This window comes from Geotrypetes seraphini, chromosome 18 (assembly GCF_902459505.1).
Source record: "Geotrypetes seraphini chromosome 18, aGeoSer1.1, whole genome shotgun sequence".
NCBI lineage: Eukaryota > Metazoa > Chordata > Amphibia > Gymnophiona > Dermophiidae > Geotrypetes > Geotrypetes seraphini.
In genome coordinates, this window is record NC_047101.1 from 19991051 (window position 1) to 20016240 (window position 25190).

Consider the following 25190-nt stretch of genomic DNA (forward strand, 5'->3'; position numbering starts at 1 on the left):
GAGGCCCATTGTGCTTTTCTCATTAGCATAAAGCCATAAAGAAATTAAATAGAAAATTATTTCATTTACGGCTGCAGTAAAAATGGCCTTAGTGCGCATAAGGCCATTTCCCACTGCAGCTTTGCACAAGTGCGTCTTAGCCTGGTAACTGGTAGCACACAACTGCATTAAGTGGTTTTGTGTTATTGTGACACTTACTGTGCAGTAAACCACGTGTTACGTGATTTTTGTTTAAGGGGGCATGGCCTGGATGGAGAAGGGGCATGGAAGTGCCCTACACTTACTGCACGCCAACTGGCTAACGAACACAACACAGGAGCATGTGCCACCTCCTAAATGGGAAGTGCTAATTTGCAGTTTAATGCAGGCCCAGAATAAGAAAATGCAGGTTCCTCCACAATTTGCAGCTACCATGCGGTAGGGTTGCCAGATTTTCCTTTTGGAAAATCCAGACCCCTCTAGTCCCGCCTAATTACGCCCATCCCCGCCCTAATCCTACCTCCAAGCACGCCCTAGCCCCCCCCCCCCACTGCCTGCTCTTGTTGGGCAGGGAAGAAGTCCGCGCATGCGCGTGATGTCATTACATAGCATCCGCGCATGCGCGGACTGCCTCCCTGCCCGACGCAGCTTTTCAAAACCCGGACAAAGTGCTGGGTTTTGGAAAAGCTGTCTGGACCCCTGGACGTGTCCTTATAAGGAGGACATGTCCGGGGAAATCCGGACGTCTGGTACCCTACCATGTGGTATATTCCCGCCAGTGGCATAGTAAGAGGGTGATATATTCTGGACGTCTGGTAATCCTACCATGTGGTATATTCCCGCCATGCCATGCTCATACCCTCCCTTCCCCGTCCTCGTCCCTCTTTAACATCTTCACCAGCACGAGCAACCACTCTAGCCTGCTGTTCGCGCAGGCCTGGCTCCCTCTGAAATCACTTCCGGGTCACGGGGCCAGGAAGTGATGCCAAAGGGAACAGCAGTGCAAGCAGCGGGCCAGAGAAACTGCTCGCGCTGGTGAAGATTTTACAGAGGTTCGGGGGTGGGAATGGAGAGTGCGAGCGTGGTGTGGGGGTGCTACCGCCTCAGACGCCTCCTACTCTTGCTACGTCACCGATTCCCGCATTAAGCTGTAGTAACTACAAATTTTACTGTTGTTTAGTAAAAGAACCCCTACATTTGTACCTGTGGCATGGTGGGGGGAGGGCTACATGATTTATTAACAGGATAAGGAAGATGGTGAAGTAGGATTAACTGGAACCATACACAAATACAAGCTATCCCACTTTAGAGTGTCCAATATGAGAAAGGAGGTACAGGGTCTCAGAAACCCGCTTGATTGAACACATAAATGTGTGATCTCAAGCCTAAATGGGATAGAGTCTTAATCCCCAGTGTTTTCCTGTGATTGATTAATTATGTAATCACCTTTTTTTTTCTATAAGAAATCTTAACCCTAAGTATTTGCACTTATCTTTCGTGTGCAGAGTCACTAGCCTGCCCCGACGGGACCCGTTTCGCCATACTGCAGTTAGAAACCTAGCCCCCAAATGAGGAAGGACGCTTCAAAAGAGTATCCTTAGAACCCTTGACAAAGCCACTGTATGGCGAAACGGGTCCTGCCGGGGCAGGCTTGTGACTCCGCACACGAAAGATAAGTGCAAATACTTACGGTTAAGATTTCTTATAGAAAAAAAGTTGATTACAATTAATCACAGTAGGATTTAAGGAAAACACTGGGGAGATAGGGGACAATGATTAAGACTCGAATCCATTTACCCCCCGCTTTTACAAAGGTGTGCTAAGCTTTAGCGCGCGACAAACACGCGCTAAACGATAACGCGTGCATGTTATCCTATGGACGCGTTAGCGGTTAGCGCCCGCGTTGATCTGGCGTGCGCTAAATCCGCGCTAAAACGCCTAGTGCGCTTTTGTAAAAAAAATGGCCCTTAGTCTTGAGATCACACATTTATGTTCAATCAAGCGAGTTTCTGGGACCCTTTACCCTCCTTTCTCATATTGGACACTCGAAAGTGGGATAATTTGTATTTGTGAATGGCTACACGATTTACCCATGATCACAAGGGATAACACTGGCTCCCAATTAGCCAACGCTGTACCTTCAAAGCCCTGGCAATTGCCCACAAGAGAATCTATTCCACCACCCCCTCCTACATAAAATCCAAGCTTCCCATCTACAACCCCACTCGCACCCTCCGCTCAAAGTCAGAGATACGCCTATGCACCCCCCCCGGAAGATCCCTGCTCACAGAAACTGCCCACAAACGATCCTACAGCCACTTCATTCCACACCTCTGGAACCAACCCCCCCCCCCCAACTTAGACAACAGAACTCATTATTAACATTCCGTAAATCGGTAAAGACCCTCCTCTTCAACTAAAGATCTCCTCTGTCTTCCCCCCCCTTACGCCCCACCCCTCCACTCTCCTATCACCTTCCCAAACTCCAGTATAACCCTCTCTTACTCTCTCCACTAACAAATTGTACCTAAACGCATATAACTTTCCTTAAACTAAACTACTGTATTTCCCCCTTCTCTCTTTCTGCTATACTCTCCCTGTATTTAATTCTCTCCAAAATCTATAAATCCAATCACTAAACCTGTTGTATTACTTATATGTCTAGTTACTCTCCACTGTGTATGTTCATTTGTAGACCGTTCTGAGCTACTGGGAGGACGGGATAAAAATCCAAATAAATAAATAAATAACAACGGGATTTGAACTCACTAGTGCTCTAACCATTAGCCTACCTCCTCCATTACCGTGGCTTGGCGACTGCTTTCTTCCACTTGTTATTTTATCCTGTCATAAATTCCAAAGGAAATTAACACAGGGCTGAAAACTCGAGTATAAACAATGCTGCAAAACTGTTATTGCTCAATAAACGTTCTTAAAAAACTAATTAGAAATGAAATACCATGTACTGTAATAGATAATTCAGCTTGTTGTCTTATTAACTCTAATCAGGATTGCATATGCCAGTTCATTTCTAGTTGATTAAAACGGCCACATTTACTAAAGCAAGATCCTTGTCAAGGATTACAATCTTCTAAAAATACAATTATTTTTATAATAAAATTGTTTAATGTGCTATATAAGTACCGTGCCTTGTGAAATCAAAGCTAAATAATTCAAGGCTCGGCACAAAGACCACAGATCTGTTCGTGAATCTTTTCTTGAACCTCTTTTGGTAGCAGAACAGGAAGACAGATGGGGCGAAAGATGAGAGCTAAGCAGCAGAACTGGAAGAAGGCCCAAAATTATGAAGGAGACAACTTCATTCAAATGGCTTATTTTTTTCTTTTGCAAACTGCTTGATGTTATGTTACAGCTAAGCCTTATCTTAGAGTGGCATTTTTTCAACTGGAATGCCGCGAGAGTTTTCTGTCATTCCTGTCCCATCTCCAAACAGCGACCCAGCATGGTTTCCAGTTTATTAGGATTTTATATACCACCTTTTCAGGTTATCTAAGCGTTTTTTTACAATCAGGTACTCAAGCATTTTCCCGATCTGTCCCGGTGGGCTCACAATCTATCTAACGTACCTGGGGCTATGGAGGACTGAGTGACTTGCCCAGGGTCACAAGGAGCAGCGTGGGATTTGAACCCACAACCCCAGGGTGCTGAGGCGCTGCGCCACACACTCCTTCTTCTGTAGCAGTCAGCAGCAGCGGGCAGCGATTCAGACACCCTGCTAGCATCAACCCCGGAGTCTTCTCTCTGACTTAACTTCCTGCATAGGTGGGAAGTATCAGAGAGAGGGTTACATAGAAACATAGAAGATGACGGCAGAAAAGGGCTATAGCCCATCAAGTCTGCCCACTCTGCTTACCCACCCCCTGTCTATGCCCTAATGACCCAATTTCCTTATCTTGACCCTCGTGGGTATCCCATTTATTCTTAAAGTCTGGCACGCTGTCTGCCTCGATCACCTGCACTGGAAGCTTGTTCCAATGATCAACCACTCTCTCTGTGAAGAAATACTTTCTGGTGTCGCCATGAGATTTTCCGCCCCTGAGTTTGAGCGGGTGCCCTCTTGTGGCCGAGGGTCCCTTGAGAAAGAAAATATCATCTTCCACTTTGACACGTCCCGTGAGGTACTTAAATGTTTCGATCATGTCTCCCCTCTCCCTACGTTCCTCGAGAGTGTAGAGCTGCAATTTGTTCAGTCTCTCTTCGTACGAGAGAGCCCCGAGATCATCCTGGTGGCCGTCCGCTGAACCGATTCAATTCTGCGCACATCTTTACTGTAATGTGGCCTCCAGAATTGCACACAGTATTCCAGATGAGATCTCACCATGGCCCTGTACAACGGCATTATGACTTCAGGCTTTCGGCTGACGAAACTTCTATTGATACAACCCAATATCTGCCTTGCCTTAGATGAAGCCTTCTCCACTTGATTGGCAGTTTTCATGTCTGCACTGATGATTACTCCTGCTTTCCACAGGCTCCTTGCATTAGAGTTGCTCGGATATTGTTCTTCACATAGAGAGCTACTCTTTCACCTTTTCGAATATCCCTGTCCTTCCTAAAAAGCATCTCATTCATGGGAATAACTGATCCATATCTCCTTGGTAGCAACAATATCTAACTCTTCAGATCATGAACTTTGTTGCTTAGGTTGCGAGCATTTGTGTCTACCTGTGCTTCCAGCTACCTTTCAGTAACACTCTCGTTTTTTTGCATAGTTTTTTGTTCAGTCTCACTTCCTACTGCATTGCTAAGAAATGAATTGCTAAGATTTTTGTTTACTCTGCTATCTTTACTACTGTGACGTCTTGTCTTTTGCTGGGGGTGGCCACTAGAAGCGACCTGCGTGCTTATGCCAACCCCACTAGTTTAAATGCCTAGAAACATTATTGCCTGAATTTCTCATCAAGGATTCTTTTTCCTTGCTGAGAAATTCAGGAGAAAACACCTATGCCCAACCTCCTTTGCAGTTAGGTGCCATCTTATAGCAGTGGCTCTCAACCTACTCAAGACACACACAGGTTTTTAGGATAGCCATAATGAAAAGGCATGAGACAAATTTGAAAATACTCCCTCCGTTATGTGCAAATTTGTCTCATGCCTATTCATTTGTGGGTATTCAGAAAATCTAGAGAAAAGCCTGAGAAACTTCTATGACGAAAGCAGATACAAGAGTCACGAGGGAGAGATGCCTCCAGCTCAAGCGTGGGTCAAACAGGAGAAACTTTATTGACAGTTGAAATAGTTGACTCGACACTGACAGTGTTTCGGCAGGAACTGCCTTTATCAAGAGTCAAAGGTCAATGATTGATATAATGAAAATTAACCAATATGAAGAAGTAATAGAGCCCAATCGATCTGATTGGCAGAAAGCTGCTAGTGACTTGGTGGTCACTAGTGTATGCCACAGTCACTAGACCATTGACATTTGACTCTTGATAAAGGCAATTTCTGCCAAAACACTGTCAGTGTCGAGTCAACTATTGCAACTATCAATAAAGTTTCTTCTGTTTGACCCACGCTTGATCTGGTGGCATCTCTCCCTCACGACTTGTGTTTGCTATTCTGAAAGTCTGACAGGCTAGGCATGTGCCAAGGACTGGCTTGAGAACCCTTGCCTTATAGAATCGCTAATGCTGCTGGCCACCTCTACTGAGGAGAAAGACATGGTTAATCATAAATGGGGGTGAGAGAGATTTTAGAGAAATGAAAGCTTCCATATCGAGGAGGGAGAGTTGAGAGAGAGAAGGGTCAATTAATGGCACCTTTGATACCCCTAAGTGGCACGTACCTCTAGGCAACGCTTTATACAACTGCCCCCTAAGTGACCTTTCCAAGGATCTGCATGGGGTTTCATTTGAGTCCCCTGGTACTTAACCCACCGCTGTGACAAGTAGGCTACATGCTACAGGGCAGTCTATTCTGACAAAGGGGCAGAGAAAATTGAGAATTCTTTGAGCGGTGTGTGTTTTGTGAGGCGTTCAGAGTGTGATGATTAGCCAGCAGAGACTCGGGCTTCCTTCTTTGTGCCAAAACATTGTCTTCATTTGTCAGAAGCATCATTTTGGCCACAGTTGTCAAAATGTTCATGCTACACTTCTCAAGCTTCCATGAGATGTGTTTTTTAAACACATTTCCATTTTCATGTACTTTTTAATGACTTCTCACAGAATCTTTAGAAAGCACTTCTCCAACCTGTGGATGTGAAACTAATAAAGAGAATCCTAGCTGCTCAGTTTGAGTCGCTATTTCTAAGAACAGGGAGAGGGAAGCCTGTCTGAATTGATATGGTAATGGTGTAGTTCCAGTGTGTTTCTACAAAAATAATTGCACTTCAGACTAGAGGTCTGCACGGGAACGGGGATCACGGGACTCCCACGGGGACCTCCCTCTGGCCCACAGGACTCCCACGGGGATGGAAGGCTTTGGAAGCAGGGTTCGTCCATATAATATAATGGACACGTCAGCCTTAGTAAAAGAGGGGGTTTATAAGTGAATTACCTGAACAGAAAACAAAAAAATGGTTCCACCAAAGAGATTCCATAAGGAAAACAGCAGCACAAACACAAAAGAAACTGTGGAATTGATGATCCTGTCAGAAGTAATTGCTGCTTTTTATGGGGATGGGCGGGGATGGAGGTAATTCCTTGCGGGGATGGGTGGGGACGGAGAGGATCCTGACGGGGACGGGTGGGGACAGAGAGGATCCTGGCGGGGATGGGTGGGGACAGAGAGGATCCTGGCGGGGACGGGTGGGGACGGAGAGGATCCTGGTGGGGATGGGCGGGATTTCTGTCCCCGCGCAACTCTCTACTCCAGACTTGGGGGTCCTTTTTACTAAGTGAAGTAAGCACTAGAGCACACTTACCACAGCTTTAATGGCTTACTGTGGGACAATTACAAACTTGTGGCGTATCACAACCTTTATCACCCTTTGAAAACTTCATCAAAGTGGTTTATAACCAAATAAGCAAAAAAAAAAAAAAATCCAAAATATCAAACACAGAAGTATCCAAATGTGAGGAAATGAATTAACACAATAATAACCTTAGAAGACCTTATCTAAACACTGGGGAGTATTTTAAAGAGATTATCTGAAGATGCTTCTAAAAGGAGCTCCTTAATTTTCTTAAAAAGAAAAAAAATCACAACAACAGGTATCCACACTATATTGATAATCAAAGGAATCTAATTTAAAAAAAAATCAGCCATACCAGTTCTAGCTTGCATCCTGCCCCATTTTCCTTGGACCAAAAATGTATTTACTATAAGTCAGCATGCTATCAGGAAAGGTTGCCTTAGGATGAATTTAGTAAAGAACTGTCTTTTAAAAAGATTAATTGTGAATGCATCATCCTTCTTAAATGATACAATATTAGATCAGTAGTTCTCAAACCTGTCCTGGAGGCCCCCCAGCCAGTTGGGTTTTCAGAATATCCCTAATGGAAGGGGCCTTAGGGTCTCAGGCCCCTGGTGTATCCCAGGTGTCGGTATCTCTCTGGTCGGCCTTACAGCCAAAGGTACTGGGGGGGGGGGGGGCAGGGGAGTTGGGGCTTAGGGGGGTGTCAGGATTATTGATGTTTGGAGAAGATCATGGGTTGGGGTGGGTCATGGGTACAGGGGGCCTGCAGGCAGGAGGGAATGGGTATCCCTCCTGCCTATCGTGGTTGGGGAGGGTGCTTTGGGGATTCTGGCAGGAGGGAGTGAGCATTCCTCCTGCTGCAGGACTTCAAAGGGGGGCTCGGGAGTTCCGGCAGTAGGGAGTGGGCATCCATCCTGCCTTGGGACTTCGAAGGGGGATTCATGGGTTCAGACAGGAGGGAGTGGGCATCCCTTCTGCTGATGTCGGGGGGGTCCCCTACTACAGCCGCTGAGATGATTGCAGCAGGTGCATTTCTCCCCCCCCCCCCCCTCATCAGCTGAGCTTGCAGGACTCCCTGAAGCCATGATTTGGGGAGCACTGCTGGCTCAGCTGATCGGGGATAATTTCCCCTGCTGCAATCCATTTATGACTGCTGTGGCCTGATTTTAGGATCCCACGGCAGCGGCATAGATAGGTGGCTGAAATGTAGGCCAGGGTTTCCGGGCCTACATTTCTGCTACCTATCTTGGCTGAATTTAGGCGCAATTCTGTAACTAGTACTGTTGTGTGATTGACACGTGATAGGCGGCTAATTTTTAGGTGGCCACCGACATAAGCGCCGGTTACAGAATCTTTTATTGCCAAATTCTATTTAAGGCACTTAAAGTTGTGCTTGCTTTGGGGGGTGGGGGTCTGGATTAGGAGGGAATGGGCATCCCCTCCTGCCCAGCTTACTTCAGGAGGGGGGAGTTTGAGGGTTCCAGCGGGAGAGAATAAGCATTCCTCCTGCTGGCCGAGTTTTCATGGGGGCTCAGGGGTTCCCCGCCGCAGTCACTCAGCTGATCATGGCAGGAAGATTCCTTTGCTGCGATCAGCTGATGGCAAGGGATCAGAGTATAGATAGAAAAATAAGGGGCTTTAGGGCTAAATCAAGAAAACCTGACAGGTCATGGACCTGATGGACCGCCGTGGGTGCGGACTGCTTGGTGCAATGGACCTCTGGTCTGACCCAGCGGAGGCAACTTCTTATGTTCTTATAACATGTCCTAACCTGCAAATATATTGGTCAAACATTTGGCCCAGAATTCTTTCTATAACCCATATGACTAATAAAATACCTCCGACTTTTAAGTCTATTGTACTGCGCTCCTCAAATCCAGATGTCTCATTGTCAACATCAGTCAAAAAATTTTTTTGATTTCATGATTACACTAGCTATTCACCATATAGTATGTAACTGGTAGGATAATTCTAAGCTCAACTTTCATGAATGGTGGAATCATCTTTGTGTATTAAGATAGTATGAAAAAAATAATAGCATTCAAGCATAATAATATAGCTAGCTTTAATAAGCCTTGGGCTCCTTTAGATGAGTTTTGTAAGGAAGTGAATACTAATAACTCATGACTTCAATGTATTATTGTATGGGGAAATATGCAGCTTATTATGATGTATTGTTATACTGTTGTTTATTTGTGTAATGGTATTTTTGTACATTAAAGTTAAAAATCAATTTAACCCCCTCCCCCCCAAAAAAAAAACCATTTGTATTTCGCTTTTAACCACAGCAGCTCACAATTAATGTACACAATCCTTGAGTATACAAAAAAAAAATCTTAAAATTCTCATCTCAAACGAGAGCAATGGAAAATCCTGGGCACGCCCCAGTAATCGCCACATTCGACTTGTAGCTATCACAACTTTCATTTTCTGTGTGAAGCCACTGCAATTGCAAAATCGAATGCACTTTAATAATAATTAAAAAAAGACCCTTCCAAAGCCCAATTAATTTCTGAAGTACCAGATACAATATGTGTTAAATAAACGAGACGTAGTCTTTTACTACTACCTGGTTGAGGATGGCATTCAGTCTTTCGGACTCACAGTCGATGACCACCTGGCGATCTTTGCTCTTGTCTAAGTCCTGGAAGAGCAGTCGATAGCCCTCTTCAGTGGTGGTCATGATGTTCACTGCTGTGACCTGCCAGTTCTTCTCGGCAGCAGTGTCCAGCACCTTCTGCAGAACTGACAAGCCTTTTGGGAAGGGAGAAGATAAAAAAAAATCAAGTATAGGGTTTCTGGGTATTATGGGTGCCAACGTCCAGGCTTTGAAAGTCAAAAAAAGAGAGTCTGGTTAGTGAATACTTGTGAAATTAATCTGTAACCAATACATATTTTGGAATCGCCTTGAATGCTTAAGTTAGGCGCTTAGATCGGCTAGGCATGCCGATCTTGGAGACTTTTAAGCGTCTTTTATAGAATCTGGGTCACTTTGATTTAGAAGAAAGTGTGTAACAAGATGTGCATGCAAATTTAATGTACCGTATATACTCGAATATAAGTTGATCTGCATATAAGTCGAGACCCCAATATTTCCCCCCATAAGGAGGAAAAATGGTTGACTCGAATGTAAGTCGGGCAGCTTAATATTCAAGTGCCCTGTTCTGCCAGAATCTGCAACCAGCACTCCCTCCCTCCCCTGTCAGACTCTGCAACCAGCACTCCCTCCCTCCCCTGTCAGAATCTGCAACCAGCACTCCCTCCCTCCCCTGTCAGACTCTGCAACCAGCACTCCCTCCCTGCCAAGCACTGCACACAGCCCCCTTCCTTGCCTCCCACCCAAGCTCTCCACCCTGTCTCTCCTCTCTGCCCTGTCCATATTACCTCCTATGCCGCTGGAATCCTTGGTGGTCCAGAGGTGTAGTGGGCAGGAGCGAGCTTTCCATGTTCCTGCCTCGCTGCTAATCCGGTTGGTCACTCACTTCCACGATTTCCAGCTTCAGCCGCTGAGCTGAGCGGTACTGAATAGGAGCATATTTGAGCGCTGCTGCTCGGCGTTGAATGGCTTTCTGAATTGCTCCCGTGGATTCTCATTCAGGAAGTCGCTTAGCACCGAGCAGCGCCAAAGTGCATTCCTGTTCGGTACCACTCAGTGGCTGAAGCCGGAACTTGTGGCAGCGACCAATTGTGTTAGCAGCAGGGCTGGAGTGTGGAAAGCTCCCTCCTGCCAGCTACACCTCTGGACCACCAGGGATTCCATCGGCAGAGAAGGTACGATGGGCAAGGCAGGGAGGTGGGGACAGGGTGCAGAGCCTGGCAGTCCAGCTGAGGCCTGCAATAAGTCTGGGAGTGGATTGGGTGGGCGCTGGGCACTGGCCCGAATATAAACCAGGACCCCCATTTTGGGGCCAATTTTTTGGCACAAAAATCCTGGCTTATATTCGAGTATATACGGTTGTAACAATTACATCAAATTAGCACCTGCTTCTTGGCACTAATTGATTGGTAACCAATTCAATTGGGCGCACTTCTTGAATCAGGTTCTAAATATTGGCATCCAGTTTTGGGTGCCATGTATAGAAACCAGGGGAAAAAGAACTTTTTATTTATTTATTTGACTTATTGCGGGCTTCTTCAGTATAAGCCTTGAATGTATATTCCACCCTATCTTGGAGAAGTTCAGGGTGGGTGCAACTTTTTTTTTTTCTATTACTATGCTTATAGCCAGAGGGTGAGAGGTTTGCTTCAAGCTAATAGTCATCTTAGTCATTCCTCAGAACTGTATTTTTATTCTAGAGTGCTACAGACGTATGCAGCTCTGTACAGAGTCACAAAGGAGATTGTAAAGACATAAACAGGATGCCAAGGTCGGGGGTTACAGTTAGACAGGATGGTTAAACTGCAGACTAGGGTGGTGAGCAGAGGGGAGTAGGGTTTTCAGTTGAAGGGTTGTACTCAAAAAGGTTGGTTTTCCAGCCTACTTTTAAACAAGGGAAGGGCTGTGATAGATGGACTCAGCATAGAGTAATGACATGGTGACAGAAATTTGTCCCTGTCCCCGTGGATAACCACGGAAAATCATCCCGTGTCATTCTTTAGTGTCTATCTCTGCCTCAGTCCTTCTACACCAGCATTCTTCAATGCAAGGCTGAGCCCATTCATACTCTGATTCTTATTTGAGCCAAGTATAGGCTAATGAAGCCATTGTGACATCGCTGATGTGATTGGCTTTTAGGCATTGGTGGAATGAGGCATTATGACATCACAATGTCATTCTTTAGTGCCTATCTCAACCTCAGTCCTTCTACACCAGCATTCATCAATGCAAGGCTTGAGGGTCAGTGGTTGTGCCCATTCATATTCTGATACTTCCTTCTCTTCTTAAAGAATGACATGGGGATGTTTTCTCATGATTATCCATGGGGACGGAGGACAGTGACAAATTCTGCCACCATGTCATTCTCTAAAATTCTGTTCACTGGCACAAGCAGCACCTTCCACCCACTGCTTGCACTGGCTTTGGCTCCTTTCTGACATCACTTCCTGGTCATGGGACCAGGATGTGATGTCAGAAGGAAGCCAATGCCAGTGCATGCAACAAGTGGAAGATGCTGCTCACACCAGCGAACATTTGAAGAAGTACATGGAGGGGGAGGGGCGGGTGCCCATGTGGTGGGGAAGAGTGAAGAGAGCACAGTGCAGCAATGCTGGGCACCACTGCTCTGGGCACCAACCTCCCTTGCTACACCTCTGTCCAGATGCTCAGGGATAGTCAATTACCACATGTATTAATGGCTTGAGTAGAGCCAAATTTTGACTGAACATCCATGAGCATGCTATTTTGTCAAAGAATGCTAAGAAGAACTGCATTGGGTTTCTGGACAATTTGGTCTTCACACTACTTGAGAATACCTGGAATACTGCATCCAGCACTGGTCACTGTACATGAAGAAGGACACGGTACTACTCGAAAGGGTCCAGGGAAGAGCAACTAAAATGGTTAAGGGGCTGGAAGAGTTGCCGTACAGTGAGAGTTTAGAGAAACTGGGCCTCTTCTCCCTTGAAAAGAGGAGACTGAGAGGGGACATGATCGAAACATTCAAGATAATGAAGGGAATAGACTTAGTAGATAAAGACAGGTTGTTCACCCTCTCCAAGGTAGAGAGAACGAGAGGCCACTCTCTAAAGTTGAAAGGGGATAGACTCCATACAAAGGAAGTTCTTCTTCACCCAGAGAGTGGTAGAAAACTGGAACGCTCTTCCGGAGGCTGTTATAGGGGAAGTTTCAAGTTTCAAGTTTATTAGGATTTTATATACCGCCTATCAAGGTTATCTAAGCGGTTTTTACAATCAGGTACTCAAGCATTTTCCCTCTCTGTCCCGGTGGGCTCACAATCTATCTAACGTACCTGGGGCTATGGAGGATTAAGTGACTTGCCCAGGGATTCAAGACAAAGTTAGACATGTTCCTGCTGAACCAGAACGTACGCAGGTAAGGCTAGACTCAGTTAGGGCACTGGTCTTTGACCAGAGGGCCTTCACGGGAGTGGACTGCTGGGCACGATGGACCACGGGTCTGACCCAGCAGTGGCAATTCTTATGTTCTTATATAAGAATAGTCACAGTTTTCACACCCTCTGCTTAGGCAATGTTGTTAGAGGATAAGAGTCAAAGAAGTTGGATTGTTATGATTCGTCTAATTAAATAATCATCTTCGGACTCCAAGTTAGAATTCAATTTAGTGAAGCCACCAAAATTCCTTGAAGTCTCTTGCAAAATAGAGTAGGAATCCACATCTCAAAACAGACATCATACTAAACATTTTATTGGCACCTTACCTGACAGTCTTAGGACAGTAGTCAAGGATTTCATGTGCATTTATCTGAGCTTCCTAATTGGCCCTTTCTTGAGCAAAGATGAGAAAAATCAGCAAGACAGAGTGAGCAATACCCTACTACTTTTTTGTGTACAGACTATGACAGCAAAATAGTCAATCTAGGATCTCCTTTAGATAACAATCGCACTTAAAAAATACACTAAAAAACATTTATGAAATAATGTACCCAAGTTTTGTAGCAGCTTACCTCGGTCAGCATCGTAAATGTACACAAACTTCTTCCATTTGTAATGCTCGATGACGCTGATAAGAGCATCCTGTAGCTCAGGACGCAGCTGAAGGACAAATTGATTGGAAGAATCTACAGGGAAGCTGGGGGTGATGAAGCAGACATGAAGTGCACCACAGAACGATGTGAGCATGTTGACAGTCTTTCGGTCATAAAATCCGAAGATGGCATAGACACCCTTGGAGAACTGTGAACAAACTAGAGAGAGGAAGAAGATTAGTCCAGGGTAGCAACTCTTTCCTCTAAAAATGAGAGGGCTTTGTTAAGATTAAAAGCAGCAGAAGTCATTCAGATCCCCAGACTATTAAGAACATAAGAACAGCCTTAGTGAGTCAGACCAAACGTCCATCAAGCCCAGTAGCCCATTCTCACGGTGGCCAATCCAGATCACTAGCACCTGGACAAAACCCAAGGAGTAGCAATATTCCATGCTACCGATACAGGGCAAGCAATGGCTTCCCCCATGTCTTTCTCAATAACAGACAATGGACTTTTCCTCCAGGAACTTGCCCAAACCTTTCTTAAAACCAGCTACGCTATCCGCTTTTACCACATCCTCTGGCAACGCGTTCCAGAGATTAACTATTCTCTGAGTGAAAAAAAAATTTCCTCCTATTGGTTTTAAAACTATTTCCCTGTAACTTCATCGAGTGTCCCCTAATCTTTGTAATTTTTGACGGAGTGAAAAATCGATCCACTTGTACCTGTTCTACTCCACTCAGGATTTTATAGACTTCAATCGTATCTCCCCTCAGCCATCTCTTTTCCAAGCTTTCATGATGAGCATATTCTATAACAGTATGCATAATTTTTAGGAACCTCCATGTCCCGCCCTTGCCCCTCCTAAGGCCACACCCTCTTTTGAAATACGTGTGTTAGAATTTATGTGAACCACTTTATAGAATATGCTTAGAAAGATGCACGCATCAATTCTAATTAGTGTCATTTAGCGCCAATAATTGTTTGTTAGTGGCCAATTATCAAAGTTGATTGGCTAGTTACACAATTAATTTGCATGGGCAATTTGGAAATATGCTCAAATTTGTGTGCACAACTTTAGTCATTGTATATAGTGTTTGATTAACCTGTGAACCCTTAAGCCTGGATTCCATTAACGATGCCTAAATTGACCGGCACCTTGAAAAATGGTGCCGGCCACTTGTCTGTCACACTTAGATGCCGTTAACAGGCTACCGGCGACTAAGAAAAAACATAGGTGCCAGTAATGTAGGCCAGGATTTTAAAGGCCTACATTACTGGCACCTAGGTTTTTTGGAAAATCGGGCCTAGCAGCGCCTTTTAGATCTCTGTATTGTGTCACATTAGGATGAAAACGCATATTGAAAAATCTTGCACTGCAACTTTGGCAAATTTAACCTGTAAATCAGTGGTTTCAAACTCAAATCCTTTGCAGGGCCACATTTTGGATTTATAGGTACTTGGAGGGCCGCAGAAAAAATAATGTCTTATTAAAGAAATGACAACTTTGCATGAGGTAAGTATCTACAAATCCAAAATGTGGATTATCTGATATTATCAGAAGCAATTAAGGAAGTATTTATAAACTATAGTTTATAAATCTTTCCTTAACTGCTTCTGATAATTTCAGCTATATACAGCTGAAAGCAGTGCAAACATGCAGAAAATGAAAAGAGACAAGATTTTGGACCAACTATTTTGAGGCCCTCGGTATTATAAAGAATGATTCTTTATGGAAAACTTGGTGTCTTAAGTGTCCGCCGATCATGTCCGCAACCGCCTTCAGCTCTCACCTCCTCCAGCACCGGACACACGCACAAGCTGCACTGCCTCTAATGGTTACCTACATTCTGGAACGTTGCCTGCCTCAAGCAAGTGCTTTCCTGAGGTCTGTACGTGATTGTGAGGTGGAGTGGAGAGGTTAATCGCGTACAGACATATGGAAAGCGCTTGCGTGAGGTTACAGCTGTGAGGCGGGCAACGTTCCGGAACGTGACCGCCGGACACTTAAGGCACAAGTTTTCCAAAAAGAATCAGTCTTTATGATACTGAGGGCCTCAAAATAGTACCTGGCCGGGCCGCAAATTTGAGACCACTGCTGTAAACTGTACATGAAGTATATTGGTATTAGATCCCTAGTATGTGTCAAGTTAAGATAAAACTTGTATTGGAAGAACGTGATTGTAAGGATAACTATAGGAAAGCAAAAGAAACTCTGTGGAGTGACAATGTTCCTTTAAAGGACTTTATTTGTAAACTAGTCTTATAGCCCGTTACATTAACGGGTGCTAGAATATATGTGTGTGTGTCTGCCTTTATTTTTTTTTTTCTCTCCGCTTTCTGTATTTCTGTCTTTCTTTTTTTTTTTTTTTTTTTCCTTGGCTGTCCACTACCACCCCTTGCCTGCTCCCCCTGTCCATTCTCCCTTCCTTTTACCTCCCCTGTGTCCTCCACCACCCCATCACTGCTCACCTTATCCAGCAGCAGCCCTGCTCCCTTTGTTTTACCTCCCCCCTGTCCATCATCACCTCCTTCCTGCTCTCCCTGTCCAGCAGTAGGCCTGCCTTCATTTTTCTGCCCCCCCCCCTGTCCATCAGCACCTCTTCCCCTGTCCATCAACCCCTTTTTCCTGCTCCCCCTGCCCAGCAGTACGCCACCCTTCCTTTTTCTGCCCCTCCATTTCCCTGTGCTGCAGCATTTCCCTCCCACCCCACTTCCCTGTGCAGCATTTTCCTCCCCCCCTATACCTTCCTCCTTACCTCCATGCCCTACCATTCTCTCCCCCTCTGCTCCCTTTCCTCCTCCAACTTCATCGAGCAGCAGCAGCAGCATTTATAATTAATTGCTGTTGCCTGCTTCAGGTCTTCCTCTCTGGCGGGTCCTGTCTTCATGAAACCATGAAGTAGGCAGGACCCGCCAGAGAGGAAGGCCTGAAGCTGGCAACAGCAGCAAATTTTAAACGCTGCTGCTGCCCGAAGAAAGCCAGGCCTTAACCACAAAGCTGGGGGGGGGGGGTGGAGGGTTTTAAAAGGTACAGCGGTGGCAGCCAACATCTGCCTTGGGAGGGAGGGAGAGAGAGAGAGCTTCATACGCATGCGCACTCCTACCTGTGGTGCCCTACAGCGCACGGAAAACAGAACACGCAGATGGAGTGCGCATGCACGGTTAGCGTTTTATTATATTAGATGTCAAAGTTCCAAAAGCACACTAAAATCATCCACATAAAAATAAAGTAATCCACATAAAAACATTAAAGGACCTAGTCCACTAGGGGCGCAGGATCCAACACGGTCCGCGCTTTGACAAAAGGTTTCTTCAGGGGTCCCTGAGGGTCCTTTAATGGTGAGTAAGTGGAGAATCTAATATGTGGTGAGCAGTGAGAAAGACGCATTTAATAAAGTGTGGAGCCCATTGACTACATTTGTTACTTCGCAATAATGGTCATGCATCTCTCCTTTTATTAGATTTCCTTATATACATCCAATGGGGTGGGGGGGAGGGAAATGTATTTTGAGGATTAAAATTACTTAATTATAATATTGTAATCACATAATATGTCTTATTGTATTAATAATTGGGAGGAGGATGTGAGAAAATGATTGTTTTATGTATTACTTGTATAATTAATAGTGCGTTTTATGCAGTGTTTTATGTTCAATTAATTGTATTGCACTGTCAAAGTTTGAAAATAAAGATTTAAAAAAATCCCTAGTATTTGTCGAATTAGGATAAAAAGCTTGTATATATTAAAAAAAATACTTGTACTGTAAATGTTTTTTGTCTTCACATGTTGAAGAAAGTGAGATCCTGCTTCTGCCAACAACATTTTGCTGTCCTTGTACAATCAATCATTCTTTCCAAACTGGAGTATTGTAATTCCATATATCTAAGTCTAACCAATAGAAATCTTCAAAGACTTCAGCGGATCAGAACACTGCGGAATAGGTTGATCTTCGCAAAAAGCAAATTTGACCATGTTTCCCCACTTCTATCAAAACTTCACTGGCTTCCGGTGATTTCTAGGATTCACTTTAAATGTACCTCCCTAATATTCAAGATCCTACATGGCATTCTTCCTCCCCTAATCCCACTATCCTGGAATTCTTCGAGACCTGACACCACCAGATCCGCCCACATACTCAAACTATCTTTCCCCTCGTTAAAAGGCGTCATGTATGTAGGGAAATTAGGGAAATCCCTTTTCTTCAAATTCACTGAGATTTGGAATAACCTCCCTGCCCTGCTGCTGAACCTAGGCTCATTCCAATTATTCCAAAAGCATCTTCTTAACCTCTAATTTCTTATTATGTCCTTCCCTCATTTATTGAATTACCTGTAAACCCTGCCGAGCTCTATCTTTATGGAGATGATGCGGTATGCAAACTTAAGGTTTAGTTTAGTTTAAAAAGAAAAAAAAAAGAACGAGAAAAACAGAAAAAGAAAGAGAAAGAGAAAAAGAGAAGAATAAAGAGAAAGAAAGAAAGAAATTAAGAGCAAGAGAAAAAGAAAGAAAGAGAAAAAGAGAGAAAGAAAGAAAGAGAAAAAAGAGAAAGAAAGAGAAAAAGAAAAAGCTTTGGAACAAACTCCCTGCCCCGCTGCTGAACCTAGGCTCATTCCAATTATTCCGAAAGCATCTAAAACCTGGCTTTTCTCCAAAACATAAAGCTATCTATTTAAAATGTAAAGCTAGCTATACTCTTCTTAACCTCTAATTTCTTATTATGTCTTTCCCTCATTTATTGAATTACCTGTAAACCGTGCCGAGCTCTATCTTTATGGAGATGATGCTGTATGCAAACTTAAGGTTTAGTTTAGTTTAAAAAGAAAGAAAGAGAAAACCAGAAAAAGAAAGAGAAAAAGAAAGAGAAAGAGAAGAATAAAGAGAAATAGAGAAAGAAAGAAAGAGCAAGAGAAAAAGAAAGAGAAAAAGAGAGAAAGAAAGAAAGAGAAAAAGAGAGAGAAAGAAAGAGAAAAGAGAAAAAGAAAAAGCTTTGGAACAACCTCCTTGCCCCGCTGCTGAACCTAGGCTCATTATTGAATTACCTGTAAACTGTGCCGAGCTCTATCTTTATGGAGATGATGCGGTATACAAACTTAAGCTTTAGCGAGCGCTAAACGCTAACGTGTCCATTATAGTCTATGGACGTGTTTAGCGTGCACTAAGACAGCTAGCACACCTTAGTAAAAGGACCCCTGAGTTAGGCGTCTGCAGGTGTGCTCAAGGCAACCAGTCAATATAAGGTAGGGGTGTCAAAGTCCCTCCTGGAGGGCCGCAATCCAGTCGGGTTTTCAGGATTTCCTCAATGAATATGCATGAGATCTATTTGCATTCACTGCTTTTAATGCATATTCATTGGGGAAATCCTGAAAACCCGACTGGATTCCAGCCCTCGACGACCAGAGTTGCCCACCCCTGGATTAGAGTTTTCAAACAAGCTTCTTCCATGGGGAGATTCCTATTTATTTAGGCAAAAATCCATCTTACTGAATATTCCCATGCTCTCTCTCATTCCAAGAGGAAACAAAATAGGCATTTGTGCTCTCATAAGCATAGAGGTAATTTTTTGATATCTGTGGATCAGCTGCAGCTATTAATAGATTATTGAAGTCTTAGAACAGGGGTGTCAAAGTCCCTCCTTGAGGGCTGAAATCCAGTCGGGTTTTCAGGATTTCCCCAATGAATATGCATGAGATCTATTTGCATGCACTGCTTTCATTGTATGCTAATAGGTCTCATGCATATTCATTGGGGAAATCCTGAAAACCCGACTGGATTGCGGCCCTCAAGGAGGGACTTTGACACCCTTGATATAAGGGGAAAAAAAACCAGCCGTTTAAGTCAATATAGAACCAAAAAAAGAACGCACTGTTAATATGCTTTGCAGGTTATCACAATCACTGGCAGCGGTTTCTACACGCTGCCGGTGGCTGACCTGGAAGCCTTCCCTGTGATGCATTTGCATTTTGTATCAGAGGGAAGGCTTCCGGGTCAGTTGCCGGCAGTGTTTAGAAACTGCTGCTGGCGGCCTGAGGCTGTGGGCTCAGGACCACCCTGTGACTATGTCCCTAATTTAAACCCATTACTTACATGAGCTGATGCACCAACAGGCCAATTAATATCCATATCTTGTATTTTAATATCTGGATTATACCATAGTGAAATATATTGTGATCTAGGCCATGACACACCCAATCACTGATCGACATATTTTAATCCTCTTGGAACACTCTGCAAAACGCTGTCTGCTTTCTTTCTTCTGGTGATTATGCCTCTCTCTATGCAGCCTAGCATCTTTCTGGCTGTGACCACCACCTTGTCACAATGGATTGCCTCATTGAGCTGCTCAGACACTGTCACCCCGAGGTCCCTCTCTCAGCTCAGGCTTTTTATACTTGGGACATTTACCACCAGGCTGTACCAAATACCTGATCCAGCCCGCCCTAAAACTCCTCGGAGTGATGATAGACAGATGCTGCACCATGCAAGTTCAAATCAACAAGACCATCCAAAAAGCCTTTATAGTCATGTGCAATCTGCGAAAAATAAGAAAATTCTTCGACAGAGAGCAATACAGGCTCATAGTCCAATCCCTAGTCCTGGGACTTTTGGACTACTGCAACATCCTCTACCTACCATGCCCCGCAAACGTGATAAAACAATTACAGACAGTACAAAACACAGCCCTCAGACTGATCTACTCACTAAGCAAATATGACCACATCACCACCGCATACCTAGACTCTCACTGGCTACCTACACAAGCGCGAATACTATTCAAATTCTACTGTCTATTATTCAAAGTAATGAACGGCACTGCCCCCACCTAACTAATCAATCGCCTAAACCGGAACAAATCAACCAGACCAAGGAGAACTCAGACCCCATTTACCCACCCCCAATCAAAGGTACCCAGCGTAAGAAGATGTATGACAACCTACTAACAACGCAAGCAGTGAAACTTGATCACCACCTTTCCAACATGTTGGCAACAACGACCGACTACAAATCATTTCGAAAAGAAATCAAAACCCTGTTATTCAAAAGATTTATCAAGAAATCATAACACATCTCCATGTCTATCCCCACTCTTGTAAATTTCCCTTCAAAGTCTCAACCACTCTTGTAAATCTCCCAGCAAAGTCTCAACCATGTAAACAGCACCCTAATTTGTAATTTTCCTGGAAATGTCCAGTTATCTTCTTTTGTAATCCACCCAGAACTGCAAGGTATTGGCAGAATAGAAGTCACTAATGTAATGTAATATTCAGACCAGTACCCCAATAACTATCCTGATTAAGTTAAAACAGTCTATTTTGCTGCCCTAACTTTATCTGGATAGTTACTTGGTTAGTGGACTGAAAATTGCCTAATTCATGGGTCCACCCATGGGGCCAGATTTTCAGTAGCCTTGTTTTGATAAGTGCAGTTGAAAATCCGGGTGTGACCTTTGACCTGTCCTACCTAGCTAGATCCCACTTAGGGTTACCAGACATTGTCCGGGGGTCTGGATGGCTTTTCAAAACCCGGCACTATGTCCGGGTTTTAAAAAGCTTCCAACAAATTGCCGTCGGGCAGGAGGGCATCCACACATGCGTGGATTCCACACGATGACATCATGCACACGTGTGCATGATGTCATCGTGCCGCATCTACGCATGCGCAGATGCCCTCCTGCCTGACGAGAGCAGGCAACGGGGGTGGGGCTGGGGCGGAGCTAGGGCAGGATTGGGGGCAAGACTAGGGTGGGAATAGATGGAACTGGGCGGATCTGGGGGGGGCAGGTCTAGGGGGGTCCAGATTGTCCGTTTGGAAATTCTGGTAACTCTAATCCCCCTGAATATCAGGCATGATCAATATTATTTATTTAGATTTATTAACTGCCTTTATGAAGAGATTCACCCAAGATTCACAGCAAGTACAATTCAACATAAAACTTACAATTTTGTTAACAGCATAACAGTAGTAAAAAGACTAAACTAAACTAAACCTTAAGTTTATATACCGCATCATCTCCACGGATGTTGTGGAGCTCGGCACGGTGTACAAGAACTTAAAATATAGGAAGAGAAGGAAAAAAAAGGTTTCCATGAACTTATATATAGAAGAGAAGAGTAAGGGGGGATAGAATTACCTTTTAGTGAAAAGCCAGGTTTTCAGTTGCTTGCGGAATAATTGGAGGGAGCCCAGGTTCCGCAGCGGGGTAGTAAGGTCGTTCCAAAGACCTGTGATTCTGAAGAGAAGGGATTTTCCCAGTTTGCCTGTATAGCGAATACCGTGTAGAGAGGGGAAGGATAAATTATACCTTTGGGAAGGTCTGGTAGAGTCAGGACTCGAGGAGTTATAAGATAGTGGGATTAAGGGAGGAAGGATGCCGTGAATGATCTTAAAAGCCAGGCAGGAGCATTTGAAATGGATTCTGGAAATCACTGGGAGCCAGTGAAGTTTGGCTAGGAGTGGGGAGACATGGTCAGACTTGCGTTTTGCAAAGATCAACTTGGCTGCAGTATTCTGGATTAGCTGGAGTCTTTGAAGACTTTTTTTTGGATAGGCTTAAGTAGATGGCATTGCAGTATAAATATAAACAAATACAATGAGTGAGATAAACTCAAAATTAGCTAATTGAAACTTAATAATAGGACTACCATTTATTTATTTATTTTTTAAATTTATATACTGTTTTATTCCAAAACGATTTACAAATAATTACATACATAAAATATTATAAAATTCAGAACCAGATAAAAACAAAACAAACAGATTCAATCCTTGCATAAAATCCATTTCTCAAAGAAATGCATCTACAAATAATTGTGTTTTCGGCATTTTCCTAAATGAGCTCTTATCTCGACATTTTAGGATTTGACCAACCAGGCTATTCCACAACTTAACCCCTGCACATGCAAAAGTCATGGCCTCCGTTTCCACATATTTAGGGTTAGCCTTCATTTTCAGCAATGCTGAACTTTCAGAGCGCAATGACCTTAATGGTTGATACTCAGACATCAAACCCTTAAAAAATTCGTACCATCTCTATAATAAAACCCTAAGCCACGCATGCGCACTTCTACTTGCGTGTTCCGTATGTCCGTGGCCAGAAGAAGTGCGCATGCGCGCCTACAACTGCCCCACACTCGCGGCCCTCTTTGCATTCCAGTGGCAGCAACTGAGTGGTGGAGAGCAGCCCCCCTCCGCCCGTTGACCCTCCACAAACCTCCCGGCTCCAGCAACGTAGGCAGCACTTTAAACATGCTGCTTCGCGCCCTTCTACTGCCGATTTCCTCTGCTGCGTCTCTGATGACATCATCGGAGACAGACGCGGGAGAGGAAATCGGCAGTAGAAGGCCGCGAAGCAGCGTGTTTAAAGTGCTGCCTACGCGGCTGGAGCTGGGAGGTTTGTCGGCGGTGGGAGGGGCGGATGGGAGGGTCAGGAGCAGGCCAGAATGAGCAGGACAACGCAGTAAAAGAAGGGGGAGGGGCCGAACGGAGCAGGCCAGATCGTGATAAGAGAAGGGAAAGGGGGGTGGTGGAAAATGCTGCTACTGCTACACAGGGACCTGGAGGGGAAGGGAAATACCGCTGCTGCTTCTGCACAGGAAGGGGGGGGGGGGATAGGAGGAAAATGCTGTTGCTGCTGCATAGGGAAGTGGGATGGAAATGCTGCTGCACAGGGAAATGGGAAAAAATGACAGACAGACAGTGGGAGGGAGGGAGACAGAAAGAAAGAAAGACATAGAGGCAGGGAGAGGGACAGAAAGACAGACAGAGAAAGGAGGCCAGGGAGAGAGAGAGAGAGACAGTGGGAGGGAGACAGACAGACATATATTCTAGCACCCGTTAATATAACGGGCTTAATGACTAGATAATAAAACCCTAAGCGGCGCATGCACACTCCTACCTGCGTGTTCCGTATGTCCGTGGCCGGAAGGAGTGCGCATGCGCGCCTACAACTGCCCCACACTCGCGAAGGGAGAAGATACAGAAACAAAGAAAGACTGACAGCCAGCCAGGGAGAGAGACAGTAAGACAGGGGGCCAGGGAAGAGACAGAGACACACAGGGGGACAGAGACAGAAAGAAAGGGGGGCAGGGAGAGAGATAAAAAACATAAAGTAAGAAAGAAAGAAATGCCTCAGCGACCCATTGTGCTACAAGTCTGCACATCTATTCTAGCACCCGTTAATGTAACGGGCTTAAACACTAGTATAAAAATATACTGAAATTCAAATAAGAGAGATATAATACAATTGTAGCATAGTATGTATGAAACAGCTAATAAGTACACATCGGAACATTCAAATAACAGATATGACGCTAATGCTTTTCTACAATAGAGCTTATCCTATAGCTGGGAAGCCAGGTGCGCTATAAGAAACACAAGGCTCTGTTCTAGGTGTAGGCCTGATTTTCTCTATGGAAGTCTATTAGAGAGTGAGACAACATTGGCTGGTCCTCTGACGTTAGTTGTTAAGTGGTAATGCTGAAGGGCAAGGGCTTTTCTGCTATGGCTATTACATGATAATAAATGTTAGCCTTGCTTTCCCTGTAGCTTCAGGATTAAGTGCCGGAGGAACGTAGTCATCTCTCTCCCTTCTCTGACTCTCTTTTTTGAGAAGCTTTAATATAAACAGATCCTACATTGTAGACCAAGCCCTACGGTGACCTTCCGCGAAGTAACAATTTAATGAAAATGTTAAACCTGCAAGCAAGAGATAGCTTGTACTTACAAAGTCCAGGAGTTTCGTGCTTGGTGATAATCTAGGGAGAGGCGTTAACATGGAAGAGGCCAGGGGCTGAGTTTAATGAGTTTTGGAAGAGGTTGTTATAAAGCCCTTCAGTCACACTGGAGCATCTCGCTTGAATTTGCAATTAGGGTCCGGCAAATTTATTGCAGCTGCGAGCTCTGACGCTAATTCCATAGCTCATCCTGACATCTAGTGAGAGGCCAGCACATGGTTTGTCATTTCCTCGGGTAATCCAACAAGAGCCAGCTACTTACTCAGCATCGCATCTCGCGCCTTGTTGATTTGCTTTGTTGATTTGGCTGAAGCTCAAGATTGGGACGGCTGATAGTTAACCAGAGGGAGGGGATCTCTCTGTTTTGCTGAATACAGCTGGGAGTTTTCCACGTAGATTTGAAATGGGCCCGGTTTAAATAATAAGTCCAATACAGAGGTCACTTCTGTCAGCACGCTTGGCTTTCTATGACACTCCCACCTGAGCTAAAGCAGCCCTGTAATTTACTGTCCCTTAATACCAGGGCAAACACACATCATTGGATGAAATCATCGAGCTGCCTGAACCTGCAGCCAAAAAGACTATGAATTCCAATTTTTTAAAGATGATTAAGAACATAAGAACATATGCAGTGCCTCCGCCGGGTCAGACCATAGGTCCATCCTGCCCAGCAGTCCGCTCCCGCGGCGGCCCAAACAGGTCACGACCTGTCTGAATCACCAGAAGGGGCTCCCTTGCCACCTTAGTTTCTCATTTGAAGTCCTATCTTCCCATCGGAGTCCTAACCCTCCGGTCTTACACATGCACGACCTGATTTGGTTTCTATACTTATTACCTGGTTAGCTTTCTATACTTGTGTTACATCCCAGCACCTCTCTCAGTATCCCACGATCCCTTTATCCCTCAGAAATCCGTCCAATCCCTGTTTGAATCCCTGTACCGTACTCTGCCTGATCAGGGATTCAAACAGGGATTGGACGGATTTCTGAGGGATA

At 44.5% G+C, this 25190-nt stretch overlaps 1 protein-coding gene across 10 annotated transcripts in view; it reads right to left on the minus strand.

The window, feature by feature from the left end:
- GRIA1 (glutamate ionotropic receptor AMPA type subunit 1) overlaps positions 1 to 25190 on the minus strand; it is an 843377-nt gene that overhangs the window by 162759 nt on the left and 655428 nt on the right. For 8 of the 10 annotated variants that reach the window (XM_033927803.1, XM_033927802.1, XM_033927808.1 and 5 more), the window contains 2 exons: positions 13441 to 13680; positions 9423 to 9610 (listed from right to left, as the gene is read on the minus strand). In XM_033927803.1, coding sequence (XP_033783694.1) covers positions 9423 to 9610; positions 13441 to 13680 — 428 coding nt within the window. The remainder of the gene's footprint in view (positions 1 to 9422; positions 9611 to 13440; positions 13681 to 25190) is intronic. The other 2 variants (XM_033927807.1, XM_033927806.1) reach the window with 1 other exon arrangement.